General features: G+C 42.9%; 1 protein-coding gene across 3 annotated transcripts in view; it reads left to right on the top strand.

The window, feature by feature from the left end:
* ces2b (carboxylesterase 2b) overlaps positions 1-16,397 on the top strand; it is a 38,799-nt gene that overhangs the window by 2,375 nt on the left and 20,027 nt on the right. For 2 of the 3 annotated variants that reach the window (XM_020456562.2, XM_031801804.1), the window contains exons 4-12: positions 397-530; positions 1,541-1,694; positions 6,363-6,467; positions 6,630-6,731; positions 8,327-8,470; positions 10,639-10,716; positions 10,805-10,952; positions 12,930-13,076; positions 13,217-13,286. In XM_020456562.2, the coding sequence (XP_020312151.1) occupies positions 397-530; positions 1,541-1,694; positions 6,363-6,467; positions 6,630-6,731; positions 8,327-8,470; positions 10,639-10,716; positions 10,805-10,952; positions 12,930-13,076; positions 13,217-13,286 (1,082 nt within the window). The remainder of the gene's footprint in view (positions 1-396; positions 531-1,540; positions 1,695-6,362; positions 6,468-6,629; positions 6,732-8,326; positions 8,471-10,638; positions 10,717-10,804; positions 10,953-12,929; positions 13,077-13,216; positions 13,287-16,397) is intronic. The other variant, XM_020456563.2, reaches the window with a different exon arrangement.

Raw genomic sequence — 16,397 nt, 5'->3', positions numbered from 1 at the left:
AGGCTACTGAAATGTATTATGTTTGTGAATTGTATTATGATAAATAATCATACTTTTTCAGTCAGTTATCGTAGTGAATGACTCATGCTAAGTGGAATACTTGTCAATGTGCAGTGAAGCTGTGCAGGAAATATGTGTTCATCATTAGTCAAAGTTAACGATAACTGCTATAAACTTACAGATTATCAAAGGCTACAAGGCCACACATAAGCATAGTTCAGCTCAGTAAATATTTATTGTCCATGAAGGGCAATTTGAGTTCAACATAAGATAAGTTAAAAAATACAAAAAAACCTGAAGTCATATAATACAACATATGTACGATGATAAGTGCCAAGTGAATCTAAATGCAGCTGATATTGACTTTTTTCAGCATGTATTGCTTGTGTTTCTCAGGTCATGGTTTGGATCCATGGTGGCGGATTCGCCATGGGTTCTGCATCAGCATATGATGGTTCTGCTTTGGCTGCATACCAGGATGTGGTTGTGGTGGTGATCCAATACCGTTTGGGATGGCTGGGGTTCTTCAGGTAAGACTGAACTACTACAGAACCACACACAATTTGATATTTTAAAGGTGTATTCCTTGTATATAGCCTCGTTATTTGTTTTTGTTGCGTTACGATTTGCTTATTTATTTTTTTGTCTTAATTGTTTAAATTCTGCACCACTGTTTGGGGAATGTGCTCGTAAGTAAGCATTTCGCTGTGAAGTGTACACCTGTTGGCTTGATTTGGATGTGCAGTATTTCACAACCGGTTCCTCACCCTGAAAGTCTATGAACCAGGAGAAACTGTAATTCATGGTGCGCTTTTCTTTAAACAGCCACAACAAATGTCAGCTAACTTTAGCCTCCGCTAACTAGAAATCAATGGAACTGATATGGACAACCATGCAATTTTCTAAATGTCATGGTCAAATCAACTTCATTATTTGGTTTGACATTCCGTAATGGTGATTTGGCCTTTAACATTGCACGGTTGCCCCTATACAAGTGTTGGATTTGTCTCCACTTGAGTTGCTGAACTGATATTTTTGCCACTGGCTAAGAACATACTGTAGTGTGATTTTGCGAGGCAGGGGATCCAAGTTCAAGTGCCAGTAAGGACTTGTGAGGAAAGAAGCTATACTGTTAAAGGCCCAGTGCAGTCCAAAATGTGTTTTTCTTGTGTTTTGTATCATATTGAACAACAGCTGATGAAACTAACACTGCCAAAGTGTGATCAGTGTTATTTCCTGATAGTTACTGGTTGAAAATAGGGATCCTGAGTGGCGCAGCAGTCTAAGGCACTGCATCTCAGTGCTAGAGGTGTCACTACAGACCCTGGTTTGATCCTGGTTCGATCCTGGGCTGTATCACAACTGGCCGTGATCGGGAGTCCCATAGGGCGGCGCACAATTGGCCAAGCATCGTCCGGGTTAGGGGAGGGTTTGGCAGGGGTAGGCTGTCATTGAAAATAAGAATTTGTTCTTAACTGACTTGTCTAGTTAAATAAAACATGTCACTGTTTTGGGCTTGTTTTCCATCTTTTCCATACAGCACAGGAGACAAGTATGCCCCAGGGAACATGGGACTACTTGACCAGGTGGAAGCCTTGCGGTGGGTCCAGGAGCACATCCACAACTTTGGGGGCGACTCCAAGTCGGTCACCATATTTGGAGAGTCTGCTGGTGGAGCAAGCGTATCGTTACTGGTGAGAATCCACAAACACACACATATCCAAAATATATGACATATTTAGCAATTTATGTAAACTGTAAAATATAATGCATCAAACATTTTGTCTATCATTTATATATTGTAACTTATTTTACCAAATAATTTTGTATGAAAACATATTTCCATCAATACAGTATATTGCATAACATTTTGAGTGAAATATCAGCCTGGTCTCATAGACTAGACATAACATAGTAAAAGTAAATCCGGGACACTCAAATTAGTATGATATGTTCCATTTGGGATGGTTACATAGGACAGAAGGTTACTTCAGGCAAAAATGTATGTTGCAACAAATTGGAATTCGTAACATATCATTTTGCAAATCGTAACATATTTTACAAATTGCAATTCCAATCATACAGTATCATACAAATTGAAATTCGTAACACAGGGAGGGGTTGCCAAAAAATTTTGGCCCATAACCCCATTTTGATATCTGAAAATTATCGTGTCCCCACCCATGTGGGGAAAAAAAAAGTAAACATCGGTTGTTGATTTATTTGGGGATATGGATACGGACCTTCTCAATGTCAGTGAGCATGGTCGACAGTACGCAACTCATCTCTGCTGTCACATCCAACCTGGATAAATATTTGGTTTGATGCAGGCAAAAGCAGATCACAGATATGAGCTGGTGAATGGTAGCCTACAATGAATATTATGGTGCTTTCAAGACAACTGGGAACTCTGAAAAATACGAGGTCAAATCATGACGTCAATAATCTTTAGGTTGGAAAGTCGGAGCTCTAGACAGAGTCCCGAGTTCCCTAGTTGGAATTCCGAGTTGGATGTCCGTTCAAAATATTTTTTCCCACCCGGAGCTCGTTTCTTTCCAAGTTCCCAGTTGTATTGAAGGCACTGATGTCTGAGATTTCCGAGTTTCCAGTTGTTTTGAACGCATCATTAATGCTCAGAGGGAGACGCCAGGCTGTTCCCTTTGAGTCAGGAACAAAAACTCCCCCGTAGTGGCCCGTGAATGCTTTGTCTGCAGCAATCGGTCACATGACAGCTCGATCAGCTGTTTGATTTAAATTACTGGAATGTCAAATGAGCCAGGATCACAGTCAAACGGATTGTGAAGTAGGTCCATCCCAAAGTGCTCTTCCAAGCGTTGGAGGTGAGCAGTTATCACTCGTGTGGGACACTTACTGATGATGTTTTCTGTTATTTCATTTTCTATTACACAGAACGTCAACCAAGTCTGTTTTTTTTTTACATCCGATGTGAATTGCAAAAGTTCCTCTCTCAATGAGAAAAATCTTTCCAACTCTCCCCCTCGATAACCACCAAGCCTCGGTGTGAAATAGAACATTATCATGCTCTGATCCCATATCTGCACAATTGTTTGCGAACAGACCTGCGTGCAGTGAATGTGGTTTGATGTAGTTTACAATCGAAGATACCTGCTGCGCTCTTTTTCTGCCGGTTGCTCTCAGTGTATCATACAATGCGTACATATGGCAGAGGGAAACACATTCATAACTAGAGTGCAGAGGCCTGCCCGCCATCCCATGATAGTTGTAGCCCCATCTGTGCAAAAGACCACCATTCAATCCCATATGTGATTCACCACCTGGATTCGGTCTTATGTAGCAACATGTGAAATGGTGTTTTTTACATTGGATAAAAGTAGAGACTCAGAGCTACAAAATGGAATATCATATTGCATTGTTGAGGAACAATGGGAAAGTAATTCTGCTTTGAAATATGATAAACTTGTAAACTCACTTATGAGAAAATGACCTTTGAATGTTTTGGTATCTAGTGAAGAGCTCTTCTTTGTCTACACCCATTCAGCATCGTTCACACCCTCTTAAGCTTTAGCCCCACCCATCTGGATTCGACCTCGGAGCGTTAAGAGCGCACACTTGACGCTCTGGCCGATGATTTGGTTACCTATGAACAACATGAAAACAGCCTGCAACAATTTCATTACGCTTCTTTGCAGATCTTTACTGACATCGGCCATATGGGGCGGCAGCGTAGCCTAGTGGTTAGAGCGTTGGACTAGTAACCGGAAGGTTGCGAGTTCAAACCCCCGAGCTGACAAGGTACAAATCTGTCGTTCTGCCCCTGAACAGGCAGTTAACCCATTGTTCCCAGGCCGTCATTGAAAATAAGAATATGTTCTTAACTGACTTGCCTGGTTAAATAAAGGTAAAAATAAAATAAATAAAAAATATTCAATGCGTGATGTAAACTTTAGCTTAAGACATGTAGCTAGCTAGGTAAACAATTAACCTAGCTAGGTAAACAACTTGTAAAATAACACACGTCACGCAACGTTAGTTAATGAGACAGTTAGCTAGTTAATTAAACAACATTGAACATAGTGCCAAATCATGTTGTTACTACAGTACACTGCATGAATATGCTGGGAGCTAACCACCCAGATTCAATGTTAGCTAGGTAAAGTTAGGCTCTAACTAGTGAAGCAAACAGCTGTGGGATATGAATAACAACATCAGCTAGGGAGCCACCATCTAACGTTAGCTAGCTAGCTAACATTACACTTTAGCTTAAGACATCTAGCTAGCTAGGTAAACAATGAACCTAGCTTGGCAAACAACGTGTAAAATCACACGTCACGTAACATTAGCTAACGAGCCAGCCAGCTATAGTTAGCCAGTTAAACAACAATGAATATAGTGCCAAATCATGTCGTTACTATACTGCATGAATATGCTGGGAGCTAACCAACCAGGTTCAATGTTAGCTAGCTAACATTAGGCTCTATCTGGCAAAGCAAACAGATCTGGGATACGAATAATAACGTCAGCAAGGGAGCCAGCCAGCTAACGTTACCGAGCTAGCTAACAGTACACTTTAGCTTGAAATGAAACCACTTTCTGTGAAACATTTAATATCTGAAAATGTAGCTAGCTAACGCTAGACTATCTTACCTGTGTACATCATCATGCATGATGGACTCGTCTCCCTATCTTTGATGCCATGCCACAGTTGCCCTTAGTTTGAAGATGTAATCTGGAGACAGGTGTTTTATCCATCTCATACTCTAATTCCACAGCTCAAATAGACAGAAACCTTCTATATGGCTGTCCAATCCGAACTCTTCTCTTGGCATGTCCAGCCCACTCATAATCTCAGCAAGTCATGGCTAGTGGGAAGGTTTCTGTCGTATTTACAGATGTCATGCAAGTTTGTTGTTAATGCACATGAAAGTTCACATGTTCGAGAAGGCATTACTGCCAAAAAAAACGCATTTAGATTAAAAAACATTTTTTACGTTCAAACAGCTCTCCTGTCGTGACTTGCGACATATGCCTAGTTTCATGAATTGGTTCACATATACAATCTGTTTTTCGTTAATATAACCACGCAGCACACTGAACATCCCTTCTGCCGTTTCATGCTCGGGAATCGTGAGACAAGACAATATGTCCTCGTGAATAGCATCCACCGACATGTATAGTGAACAAAAGTCAATGCATGGGCATTCCGGCCCTCACAGCTAACAGGAGTTTGAGTCGTTCAGTCAGTTTGCTCTTGATTGCTAGTGATAGTATTAATTATTTGTTTAACGGTGCTATCTGACAAAGGTATTGATGTGAGTTTCTGTACCTCTGCCTCCCCACACATTGTTTTCACCATATCAATTGCGGTAATATCAAAGTCCCTACAATAGTGTGTGGTTTCATAGCGAAGCGGACCTAGCCATTCATGGTGGGAATGATTCAAGTGCAACGGTCAAGCGCGGCCTTTTCCCATGATCTAAGGGTGCTCTCTGGTTGAATTGTATCTTTTAGATTTGAATCATTTTCATTTCAATTTTTAAGGCTAACCACGTTACAATGATTTTGAGATACAAAGACAATATTATATATATTTTTTGCATGTATTTTTTTTCTTCAGGATTTTGGAAATTCTCCCATGACCCCATTTTCTTTCTTGTTTTTTTTTTTAAAGTAAAAAAAAAAAAGTTTTTTTACCCCTTTTTCTCCCCAATTTCATGGTATCCAATTGTTGTAGTAGCTACTATCTTGTCTCATCGCTACAACTCCCGTACGGGCTCGGGAGAGACGAAGGTTGAAAGTCATGCGTCCTCCGATACACAACCCAACCAAGCCGCACTGCTTCTTAACACAGCGCGCATCCAACCCGGAAGCCAGCTGCACCAATGCGCCGGAGGAAACACTGTGCACCTGGCCACCTTGGTTAGCGCACACTGCGCCCAGCCCGCCACAGGAGTCGCTGGTGCGCGATGAGACAAGGACACCCCTACCGACCAAGCCCTCCCTAACCCGGGCGACGCTAGGCCAATTGTGCGTTGCCCCACGGACCTCCCGGTCGCGGCCGGTTACGACAGAGCCTGGGCGCGAACCCAGGGACTCTGATGGCACAGCTGGCGCTGCAGTACAGCGCCCTTAACCACTGCGCCACCCGGGAGGCACCATGACCCCATTTTCATATCAGGCAACCACACATGGGTTCTCGGCCCCTAGTTTGCAAACCGCTGTCGTAACATATAATGCGAAATGGATGATGGACATTCCCAAGTTAATACATACCATACGTAACATATCATACTAATTGGAGTGTCCCTGAAATATAGGTTTTATGTTTTGAGACATCACTATCTTGATTAGCTTCTTGATTATTGTTTTTTTTCCATCGCTAGCTTCTCTCTCCATTGTCTATTGGTCTGTTCCATGGCGCGATAGCCCAGAGTGGTACTGCAGCAATGAAAATGCTCTTCACTCCCAATCCCCTGCTTGTTGCACAGGTATTTTCAAACTTTCTCTACACCAAACCCAGTACTCTGAGAGACATAAATAGTATTGCACATATTTAAACAAATGTACTGCCCACTCAATAGTTGTCAACCATCAGTGTCCTGATAGTCATTACAACCATGACGATTTATTCTATTGGTCTTGTCTCATAGAAGGTGGCAAACCTGACTGGCTGTGAAAGCACCAACACAGTGAAGATAGCAGACTGTGTGAAGAAGTTGACTGCTGATCACATTATGAACATTCAGAAACAGGTGGGATATCCCGGACAGTATCATATCTTGCCAGGGTTCTAGCTATGTCTTTGGGAATGACACCAATCTTAACATTTGGTTATACTTAGCATCATGTATGAATTGTAATGAATTGTAATGAGGACATGAGAATTGAGAGTACAATTTACAGTGTGAAAATATACTGAGTGTACAAAACATTCAGAACACCATCCTAATACTGAGTTGCACCCCCCTCCCTTTTGCCCTCAGAACAGCCTCAATTCATCAGGGCATGAACTCTACAAGGTGTAAAAAGCGTTCCACAGGGATGCTGGCCCATGTTGACTTTAATGCTTCCCACAGTTGTGTCAAGTTGGCTGGATGTCCTTTGGACGGAGGACCATTCTTGATATACACAGGAAACTGTTGAGCATGAAAAACCCAGCAGCGTTGCTGTTCTTGACACAAACCGGTGCGCCTGGTACCCATTACCATACCCCATTCAAAGGCACTTCAATCTTTTGTCCCATTCAGCCTCTAAATGTAACACATACACAATCCATGTCTCAATTGTCTCAAGGCTTAAAAATCCTTCTTTAACCTGCAACCTGAAGTGGATTTAATAAGTGCCACCAATTAGGGATCATGGCTTTCGCCTGGATTCACCTGAGAAGTCTGTCATGGAAAGAGCAGGTGTTCTTAATGTTTTGTATGATTTTATATGATACTAAAACCCAATAAACTAAATATATAAGCTGTTAAGCAGTTGACTTGAAAGAAGCTGTTGGACAGGGCTTGAGTGAAACTGTTGGACAAGGCTTGAGCAGAGGGGGATTTGATGTTACGGCCAGGGGAAAGACGGTCAGTCTGACAGACAGGTCAGACAGACAGGTTCCTTTGCAATAGCCACTCCTCTGAAGGTATCTAGTCCTCCGTGGATGAAAGCATAACACCCACCTGGGTGAGGCCTTAGCAGCTGAAGTGCCAAAGCACACCATACCTCAGCCAGGGTCCGGAAAAGTCCCCACTATGAGCCTCATCAGCCTCCCATCTCCACACACAGTCCCTATCCTTACAGGAACTGGCAGGTGAAACAAAAACTGTTGGGTGAAACAAAAAAGCCAACACATTACAACACATTAGCTAGCAAGCTACACATTAGCCACTGTTGCAGGACTGTGATGGCAGCTATCTATCCAAGCCCAACAAACAGACCTGCCATCACAGTCCTTCAACAGTGAGTCAGCATGCATGTTGTATGTGGTCAAAACTCAGATATGAAAAATAAAAGTTAAATAAAAAATGCAATGAAAACCAAACTTAATTAATATATACATACAAAACAACCAGCATATTAACATATTCTGCTGTTCTGCATTGGGAGGTAGATGAACGAAAACACTGAGCCTAGAAATGTGCATATTGTGACAGGAAATAGGTATGATGTGGATAGAGATTGCATAATAGACTATTATTGTTTCATGAGCATTAGAAGGTAATATCAAAAATTATGATAACCAACTCCCTTTCATCTGGTAATATTTTGCAGCCACATTTTCTAGAGGGCCTTTGCTTGTTTGTAATGTCTTGTTGACATGTTTTTCTCACTTTTTCTCAATCTTGTCTTTTTAAAGAATCAAATGCTATTCTTTGGTGTGACTGCTGACGGGCAGTTCTTGTCCAAATCGGCGATGGAGATTTCTCAAAACCATGAGATGCACAAGGTACCGTTTATGACTGGAGTCAATGACAACGAAGGTGGCTGGCTTTTAGCAAAGGTGAGTTGATTTTGAAAGACGATTTAAATTTGTTTCAACAATCAATGCTAGATGTTAGGCTGATGAAAATGGTCTCTCAGTCATTTTTTTCTCAAAGTTTTATGGAAAATGTGATTTAGTCACACAGGAGAAAGAATAGTAGTTACAAATAGCCTAAGATTAATAGCATTTATATTGTCAAAGTGAAAGCATTCAATGAACCCTAATGGTGAGGAGTGGATATAATCCTGTGACATCCTCAGCTTTAGTGCTATGCTACATATACTGAACAAAAATATAAACCAATATGTAAAGTGTTGGTCCCATGTTTCATGAGCTGAAATAAAATTTCACAGATATTTTCCATATGCACAAAAAGCTTATTTCTCTCAAATTCTGTGCACAAATTTGTTTACATCCCTGTTAGTGAATATTTCTCCATTGCCACGATAATCCATCCACCTGACGAGTGTGGTATATCAAGAAGCATGATCATTACACAGGTGCACCGTGTACTGGGCTCAATAAAAAGCCACGCAGTTTTGTCACACAACACAATGCCACATATGTCTCATGTTTTGAGGGAGCATGCAATTGGCATGCTGTTATGACTTCTATGAATGGTGGGTGGAGGTACGTGGATCTTTTATTCCAATGACAGCGGAAAAACGGACATGCAAAACACAAGGGCGCATGAAACAACCCGTCCAAACAAACAGGACAAAACTGTCCGGAAAAATAGAGATCACAATAATCAACCAACACCATAAAACAGAGAACAAGCCCGCACAATAACCAGCGGGCCTAGTGCCCTTAAATAGCCTACAAACAAAACTAAACTCAAAACAGGTGTAACCAATTAGACCCAACTAACAGAAACAAAAGGAAAGGGAATCGATGGCAGCTAGTAGGCCGGCCCCGACGACCGCCGAGCGCCGCCCGAACAGGAAGACGTACCATCTTCGGCGGGATTCGTGACACATGCTGAGTGCAGGAATGTCCACCAGAGCTGTTACCAGAGAATTTAATATTAATTTCCATGTCCAATCAGCCACATGTAACCACGCAGACCACATGTAACCACGCCAGCCTAGGACCTCCATATCCGGCTTCTTCACCTGCGGGATCATCTGAGACCAGCCACCCGGCAGCTGAGGAAACTGTGGGTTAGTTCAACCAAATAATTTCTGCACAAACTGTCAGAAATCATCTCAGGGAAGCTCATCTGCATGCTACTCGTCCTCACCAGGTTCTTGACTTGACTGCAGTTTGGCATCATAACTGACTTCAGTGGGCAAATGCTCACCTTCAATGGCCACTGGCACGCTGGAGAAGTGTGCTCTTCACGAATGAATCCCGGTTTCCACTTTACAGGGCAGATGGCAGACAGCGTGTATGGCGTTGTGTGGGTGAGCGGTTTGCTGATGTCAACATTGCAAACAGAGTGCCCCATGGTGGTGGTGGGGTTATGGTATGGGCAGGCATAACCTATGGACAACAAACACAATTGGTATCTGTGACCAACAGATGCATATCTGTATTCCCAGTCATGTGAAATACATAGATTAGGGCCTAATGAATTTATTTAAATTAACAGATTTCCATATAAACTGTAACTCAGTAAAATCATTGAAATTGTTGCATGTTGCATTTATATTTTTGTTCAGTGCAGTTTGACTCCAGTTTAGACACATCGCTTGCTCAATGCTTGCACAACCCACATTTTATTTTATCTTCCATTTACACTATTGCATGATTTACGCATCAAGTGTATGTACCATATTAAGATCATACTGGATAAATTCACAACTTGAAATGGTGCTATTGAATCAGATCATTTTCAGCGGTGCGACTGGTATGTACATTGTCAAGCAGGTGGTCACGTGTTCACGAGGCAGAGTACCCTAGTTCAAGCCCAGTCAGAGGCAAGTTGAGGGAGGAAGCAAAGCTGTTAAACTAGAACAGTGACGCCAGTTACACGCATGCATCTCAGGGTTAGGATTACGCTCATGGTGGAGATATTAGATTAAATAATAAAATGACTAAATGACTAACTATCTGAATGAAATTCCCCCTTCACACATTATTGCCAAAGATGACATGATTTATTAAATTGTAAGGCTTTGTACTCCTCTTTTTCTCTTTAAATAGTGATTTTTAGAAAAGTAGTAATGTGTTTTCTCCCATAGTTCTTTGCTCCTCCAGGTTGGGAGGATGGAGTGGACCGGGTGAAGGTCATACCCATGATGGCCATGTTCTACCCAGATGTAAGACAAAAGCACACCAGATGATATTGTCTAACTACTGATGACAATACATGCTGTGGCTACACTGAATGGTTATTGTCTCCTTCAGCCCAAGGATCAGTGGATAACTGAGCTAATAGCAGATGAATACCTGGGAACCTCTGGAAATCGGGTGAAAAACCGTGATGGGTTCACTGAGCTGCTTGGGGACATTATGTTCACCATTCCTGCCCTCCAAACGGCAAACTTCCACAGAGGTAAGAGCACTAGGGCCCATAGAGTTCAGGATTAGAACTGGTACAGTGCATTCGGAAAGTATTCAGACCCCTTGACTTTTTCCACATTTGTTACGTTACAGCCTTATTCTAAATGGATTAAATATCAATCTACACAAAATTTTATGACACATTTTTTTGTTGTTGCAAATTTCTTAAAAATAAAAAAACAGGGGGCCTCCTGAGTGGTGCAGCGGTCTAAGGCACTCCATCGCAGTGCTTGAGGAGTCACTACAGACCCAGGTTCAATCCTGGACTGTGTCACAACCGGCCGTGACCAAGAGTCCCATAGGGCGGCACATAATTGGCACAGTGTCGTCCGGGTTAGGGGAGGGTTTGGCCGGGGGGCTTTAATTGACTCATCGAGCTCTTGCGACTCCTTGTGGCGGGCCAGGCGCCTGCAGGCTGTCTTCGGTCGTCAGTTTAATGGTTTTTCCTCTGACACATTGGTGTGGCTGGCTTCCGGGTTAAGCGGGCGAGTATTAAAAAGCGTGGTTTGGCGGGTCATGTTTCGAAAGACGCATGACTCAACCTTCGCCTCTCCCGAGCCAGTTAGGGAGTTGCAGTGATGAGACATGATTGTAATTGAATCACAATTGGAGTCCACCTATGGTAAATTCAATTGATTAGACATGATTTGTAAAGGCACATACCAGTCTATATAAGGTCCCACAATTGACAGTGCATGTCAGAGTAAAAACCAAGCCATGAGGTTGAAGGAATTGTCCGTAGAGCTCAGAGACAGGATTGTGTCGAGGCACAGATCTGGGGAAGGGTACCAAAACATTTCTGCATTGTTGTAGGTACCCAAGAACACAGTGGCCTCCAACATGCTTAAATGGAAGAAGTTTGGAACCACCAAGACTCTTCCTAGAGCTGGCCGCCCGGCCAAACTGAGCAACCGGGGGAGATGGACCTTGGTCAGGGCGGTGACCAAGAACCCAATGGTCACTCAGACAGAGCTCCTGAGTTCCTCTGTGGAGATGGGAGAACCTTCCAGAAGGACAACCATCTCTGCAGCACTCCACTAATCAGGCCTTTATGGTAGAGTGGCCAGACGGAAGCCACTTCTCCGTAAAAGGCACATGACAGCCTGCTTGGAGTTTGCCAAAAGGCACCTAGAGGACTCTCAGACCATGAGAAACAAGATTCTCTGGTCTGATGCAACCAAGATTGAACTCTTTGGCCTGAATGCCAAGTGTCACGTCTGGAGGAAACCTGGCACCATCCCTACGGTGAAACATGGTGGTGGCAGCATCAAGATGTGGGGAAGACACTGGGAGACTAGTCAGGATCAAGAGACATAGGAACAAAGCAAAGTACAGAGAGATCCTTGATGAAAACCTGCTCCAGAGTGCACAGGACCTCAGACTGGGGCAAAGGTTCACCTTCCAACAGAACAATGACCCTAAGCACACAGCCAAGACAAGGCAGGAGTGTCTTCGGGACAAGTCTCTGAATGCCCTTGAGTGGCCCAGCCAGAGCCCGGACTTGAACCCGATCGAACATCTCATCCCCTGAAAGTAGTTGTGCAGCGACGCTCCCCTTCCTACCTGACAGAGCTTGAGAGAGTCTGCAGACAAAAATGGGAGAAACTCAGGTGTGCCAAGCTTGTAGCATCATACCCAAGAAGAGTCGAGGCTGTAATCACTGCCAAAGTTGCTTCAATGTTTTTTTCATTTATTTTTATTTTTATACATTTACAAAAAAAATATTAAAAACTGCTTTTGTTTTCGTCAGTGTGGGGTATTGTGTGTAAATTGATGAGGGGAAAAAATTTATTTTAATCCATTTTAGAATAAGGCTGCAATGTAGCAACATGTCAAAAAGTGAGCGGGTCTGAATACTTTTCGAATGCACTGTATATCAGAAATCACATTCTGAGGTCTCCGTACAGAATTCAAGTCTATTTCCAGAGGCCAATTAACTTAAATGTTACTGTCTTATCCCACACAACAGATGCAGGTGTGCCTGTGTACCTGTATGAGTTCCAGCAAACTCCCAGCATGCTTAAGAAGATGAGGCCGAGTTTTGTTGGGTCTGACCACGGAGATGAGCTTATGTTTGTTTTTGGATTCTGCTTCACATCACATTTTATAATGGATGGTAAAGGAATTAACCTCAACCTTGAATCTATCGTACTGCATGTCATCAATCCAGTTCCCCAAGTTCTCCATAAATACTCTATTTCATACAATCACTCACCACTCACCACTCATCACTCACCTACTCACTCTTTTTCTCAGGTTGTGCAGAGAAAGATGAACAACTAAGCAGAATCATGATGAGTTACTGGGGTAACTTTGCTCGTACAGGGTAAAGAACTGTTTTTCATCAGTTTCCAGAACATAAAGTGGCGGCTAAATATATTTGCACTCGTTCACTTTTCTTAAATAATTCCCAATTTCTTCTAAAATAAGTAGAAATTAAAGGAAAGAATTGGATCTCCACACATTGTTATTGGATTTTCAACATTGCAGAACCAATTTAGTTTTGAGAAAATTAAGTTTAAAATTAAAATTTAGTAAGGAAACCAAAAGGCAAGGACAAAATTATTTGCATACTTATACTTGGTTGCGCAGCCTTTGGCCATGTTTACTGCTGACAAACACTTTTGTAACCACAGTCGCATCAGTTCAGCTAAACCTGGGTATGGCAAAGGGGGGTGTGAGGGAAGTTGAAGCTCAGTGACTGCATTTCGACACAATTTAAAAACAAAAAAAATGCTATTTGGGGAACAGCAAAAAACATAATTGACCCCAGCCATTAATTATCACCGCAATATTAGGTTTAAGGTCTGTGGAACGGCATATACAATATAAAGCACTGCTCAACCTCATCATAAATTGGCTCATTTACTTGTGGAACGTCACATAAAATGCAACGTGAAATAAACACACGCTGTCACAAGAACGCTGACTTCAAATGCTGACATCTGCCACTGTTTACCAAGAGAGTTTTCATCTATATTTTTCGTAGCTGTCTATTTACCACCACAAACCGATGCTGGCACCAAGACCGCACTCAACAAGCTGTATAAAGCCATAAGCAAACAAGGAAATGCTCATCCAAAGGCGGTGCTCCTAGTGGCCGGGGACTTTAATGCAGGCAAACTTACATCCATTTTACCTAATTTCTACCACCATGTTACATGTGCACTCTAGACCACCTTTACTCCACACACAGAGATGGGTACATAGCCCCCCCTCACCCTCCATTTGGCATATCTGACCATGTCCTCCTGATTCCTGCTTACACTCATCAGATGTGTCAGGGCTTGCAAACTATTACAGACTCCAAAGGGAAGTGCAGCAGTGAGCTGCCCAGTGTCACGAGCCTACCAGATGAGCTAAATTACTTCTATGTGCGCTTCGAGGAAAGCAACACTGAAGCATATGAGAGCACCAGCTGTTCCGGACATCTGTGTGATCACGCACTCCGTAGTCGATGTGAGCAAGACCTTTAAACAGGCCAACATTCACAAAGCCGCAGGGCCAGACGGATTACCAGGACATGTACTCCGAGCATGCGCTGATCAACTGTGTCTTCAAGTGTCTTCACTTACATTTTCAATCTGTCCCTGACCGAGTCTGTAATACCAACATGTTTCAAGCAGGCCACCATAGTTCCTGTGCCCAAGAACACTAAGGTAACCTGCATAAATGACTACCGACCCGTAGCACTCACATCTGTAGTCATGAAGTGCTTTGAAAGGTTGGTCATTGCTCACAACACCATTATCTCAGAAAAACCCAAGACCCACTCCAATTTGCATAGAGCCCCAACAGACCCACAGATGATGCAATCTCTATTGCACTCCACACTGCCCTTTCCCAACTGGACAAAAGGGACACATATGTGAGAATGCTATTTATTGACTACAGCTCAGCGTTCAACACCATAGTGCCCTCAAAGCTCATCACTAAGCTAAGGACCCTGGGACTAAACACCTCCCTCTGCAACTGGATCCTGGACTTCCTGAGGGGCCGACCCCAGGTGGTAAGGGTAGGTAACAACACATCCGTCACGCTGATCCTCAACACGGGGCCACTCAGGGGTGCATGCTCAGTCCCCTCCTGTTCTCCCTGTTCACCCATGACTGCATGGCCAAGCACGACTCCAACACCATCATCAAGTTTGCAGATCACACAACAGTGGTAGGCCTGATCACCAACAACAATGAGAGCCGATGGGTAGGGGGTCAGAGACTTGACCCTGTGGTGCAAGGAGAACAACCTTTCCCTCAACATGATCAAGACAAAGGAGATGATTGTGGAAGTACAGAAAAAGGAGGGCCGAGCACACCCCCATTCTCATTGACTGGGCTGTAGTGGAGCAGGTTGAGAGCTTCAAGTTCCTTGGTGTCCACATCACCAACTAACTGTCATGGTCCAAACACACCAAGACAGTCAGGAAGAGGGCACGACAACACCTATTCCCCCTCAGGAGACTGAAAAGATTTGGCATAGGTCCTCAGACCCTGAAAAAGTTCTACAGCTGCACCATCGAGAGTATCCTCACAACTGCTTGGCCTCTGACCGCAAGACACTAAAGAGGGTAGTGCGTATGGCCCAGTATATCACTGGGGCCAATCTTCCTGCCATCCAGGATCTCTATACCAGGCGGTGTCAGAGGAAAGCCCTAAAAATCACCAAAGACTCCAGCCACCCTAGTCATAGACTGTTCTCTCTGCTACCGCACGGCAATCGGTACCAGAGCACCAAGTCTAGGTCCAAGAGGCTTCTAAACAACCTCTACCCCCAAACCATAAGACTCCTGAACAGCGAACCAAATAGCTACCCGGACTATTTGCATTGACACACCCCCCCCCCCCTCACACACACACACACACATTTTGACGCTGCTTCTACTCTCTGTTTATTATCTATGCATAGTCACTTTAACTCTACCTACATGTACCTCAATTACCTCAACTAACCTGTGCCCATTATCCCAGTTTACTGTTTACTTCAGTTTATTTAGTAAATACTTTCTTAACACTTATTTTTTCTAAAAACTGCATTGTTGGTTAAGGGCTTCTACGTAAGCATTTCACTGTAAGGTTTACACCTGTTGTATTCAGCGCATGTGACAATTACAATTTGATTTGATTTGATTGCTCGTCTTAATAATTATATATTTCTTAATTCCATTATTTAACTTTTTTAGATTTGTGTGTATTGTTGTGTATTGTTTGACATGACTGCACTGTTGGAGCTTGGAACACAAGCATTTTGCTACACCCGCAATAACATCTGATAAATATGTGTAAGTAAACATTAACATTTTATTTTATTTTATTTGACCTTTCTAATGGAAGTTTGTCCCACTCTTCAGCATCAAACTGCACCAGGTGTTTCAAGTAGGTTTGCCAACAGGTGGCACAAGAGAGGTTCGATAATGCAAGAGAGGCCTTGAACGTGTGCA

This window comes from Oncorhynchus kisutch, linkage group LG22 (assembly GCF_002021735.2).
Source record: "Oncorhynchus kisutch isolate 150728-3 linkage group LG22, Okis_V2, whole genome shotgun sequence".
NCBI classification, from domain to species: Eukaryota; Metazoa; Chordata; class Actinopteri; order Salmoniformes; family Salmonidae; genus Oncorhynchus; species Oncorhynchus kisutch.
This window is presented reverse-complemented; position numbering and strand designations above follow the sequence as displayed.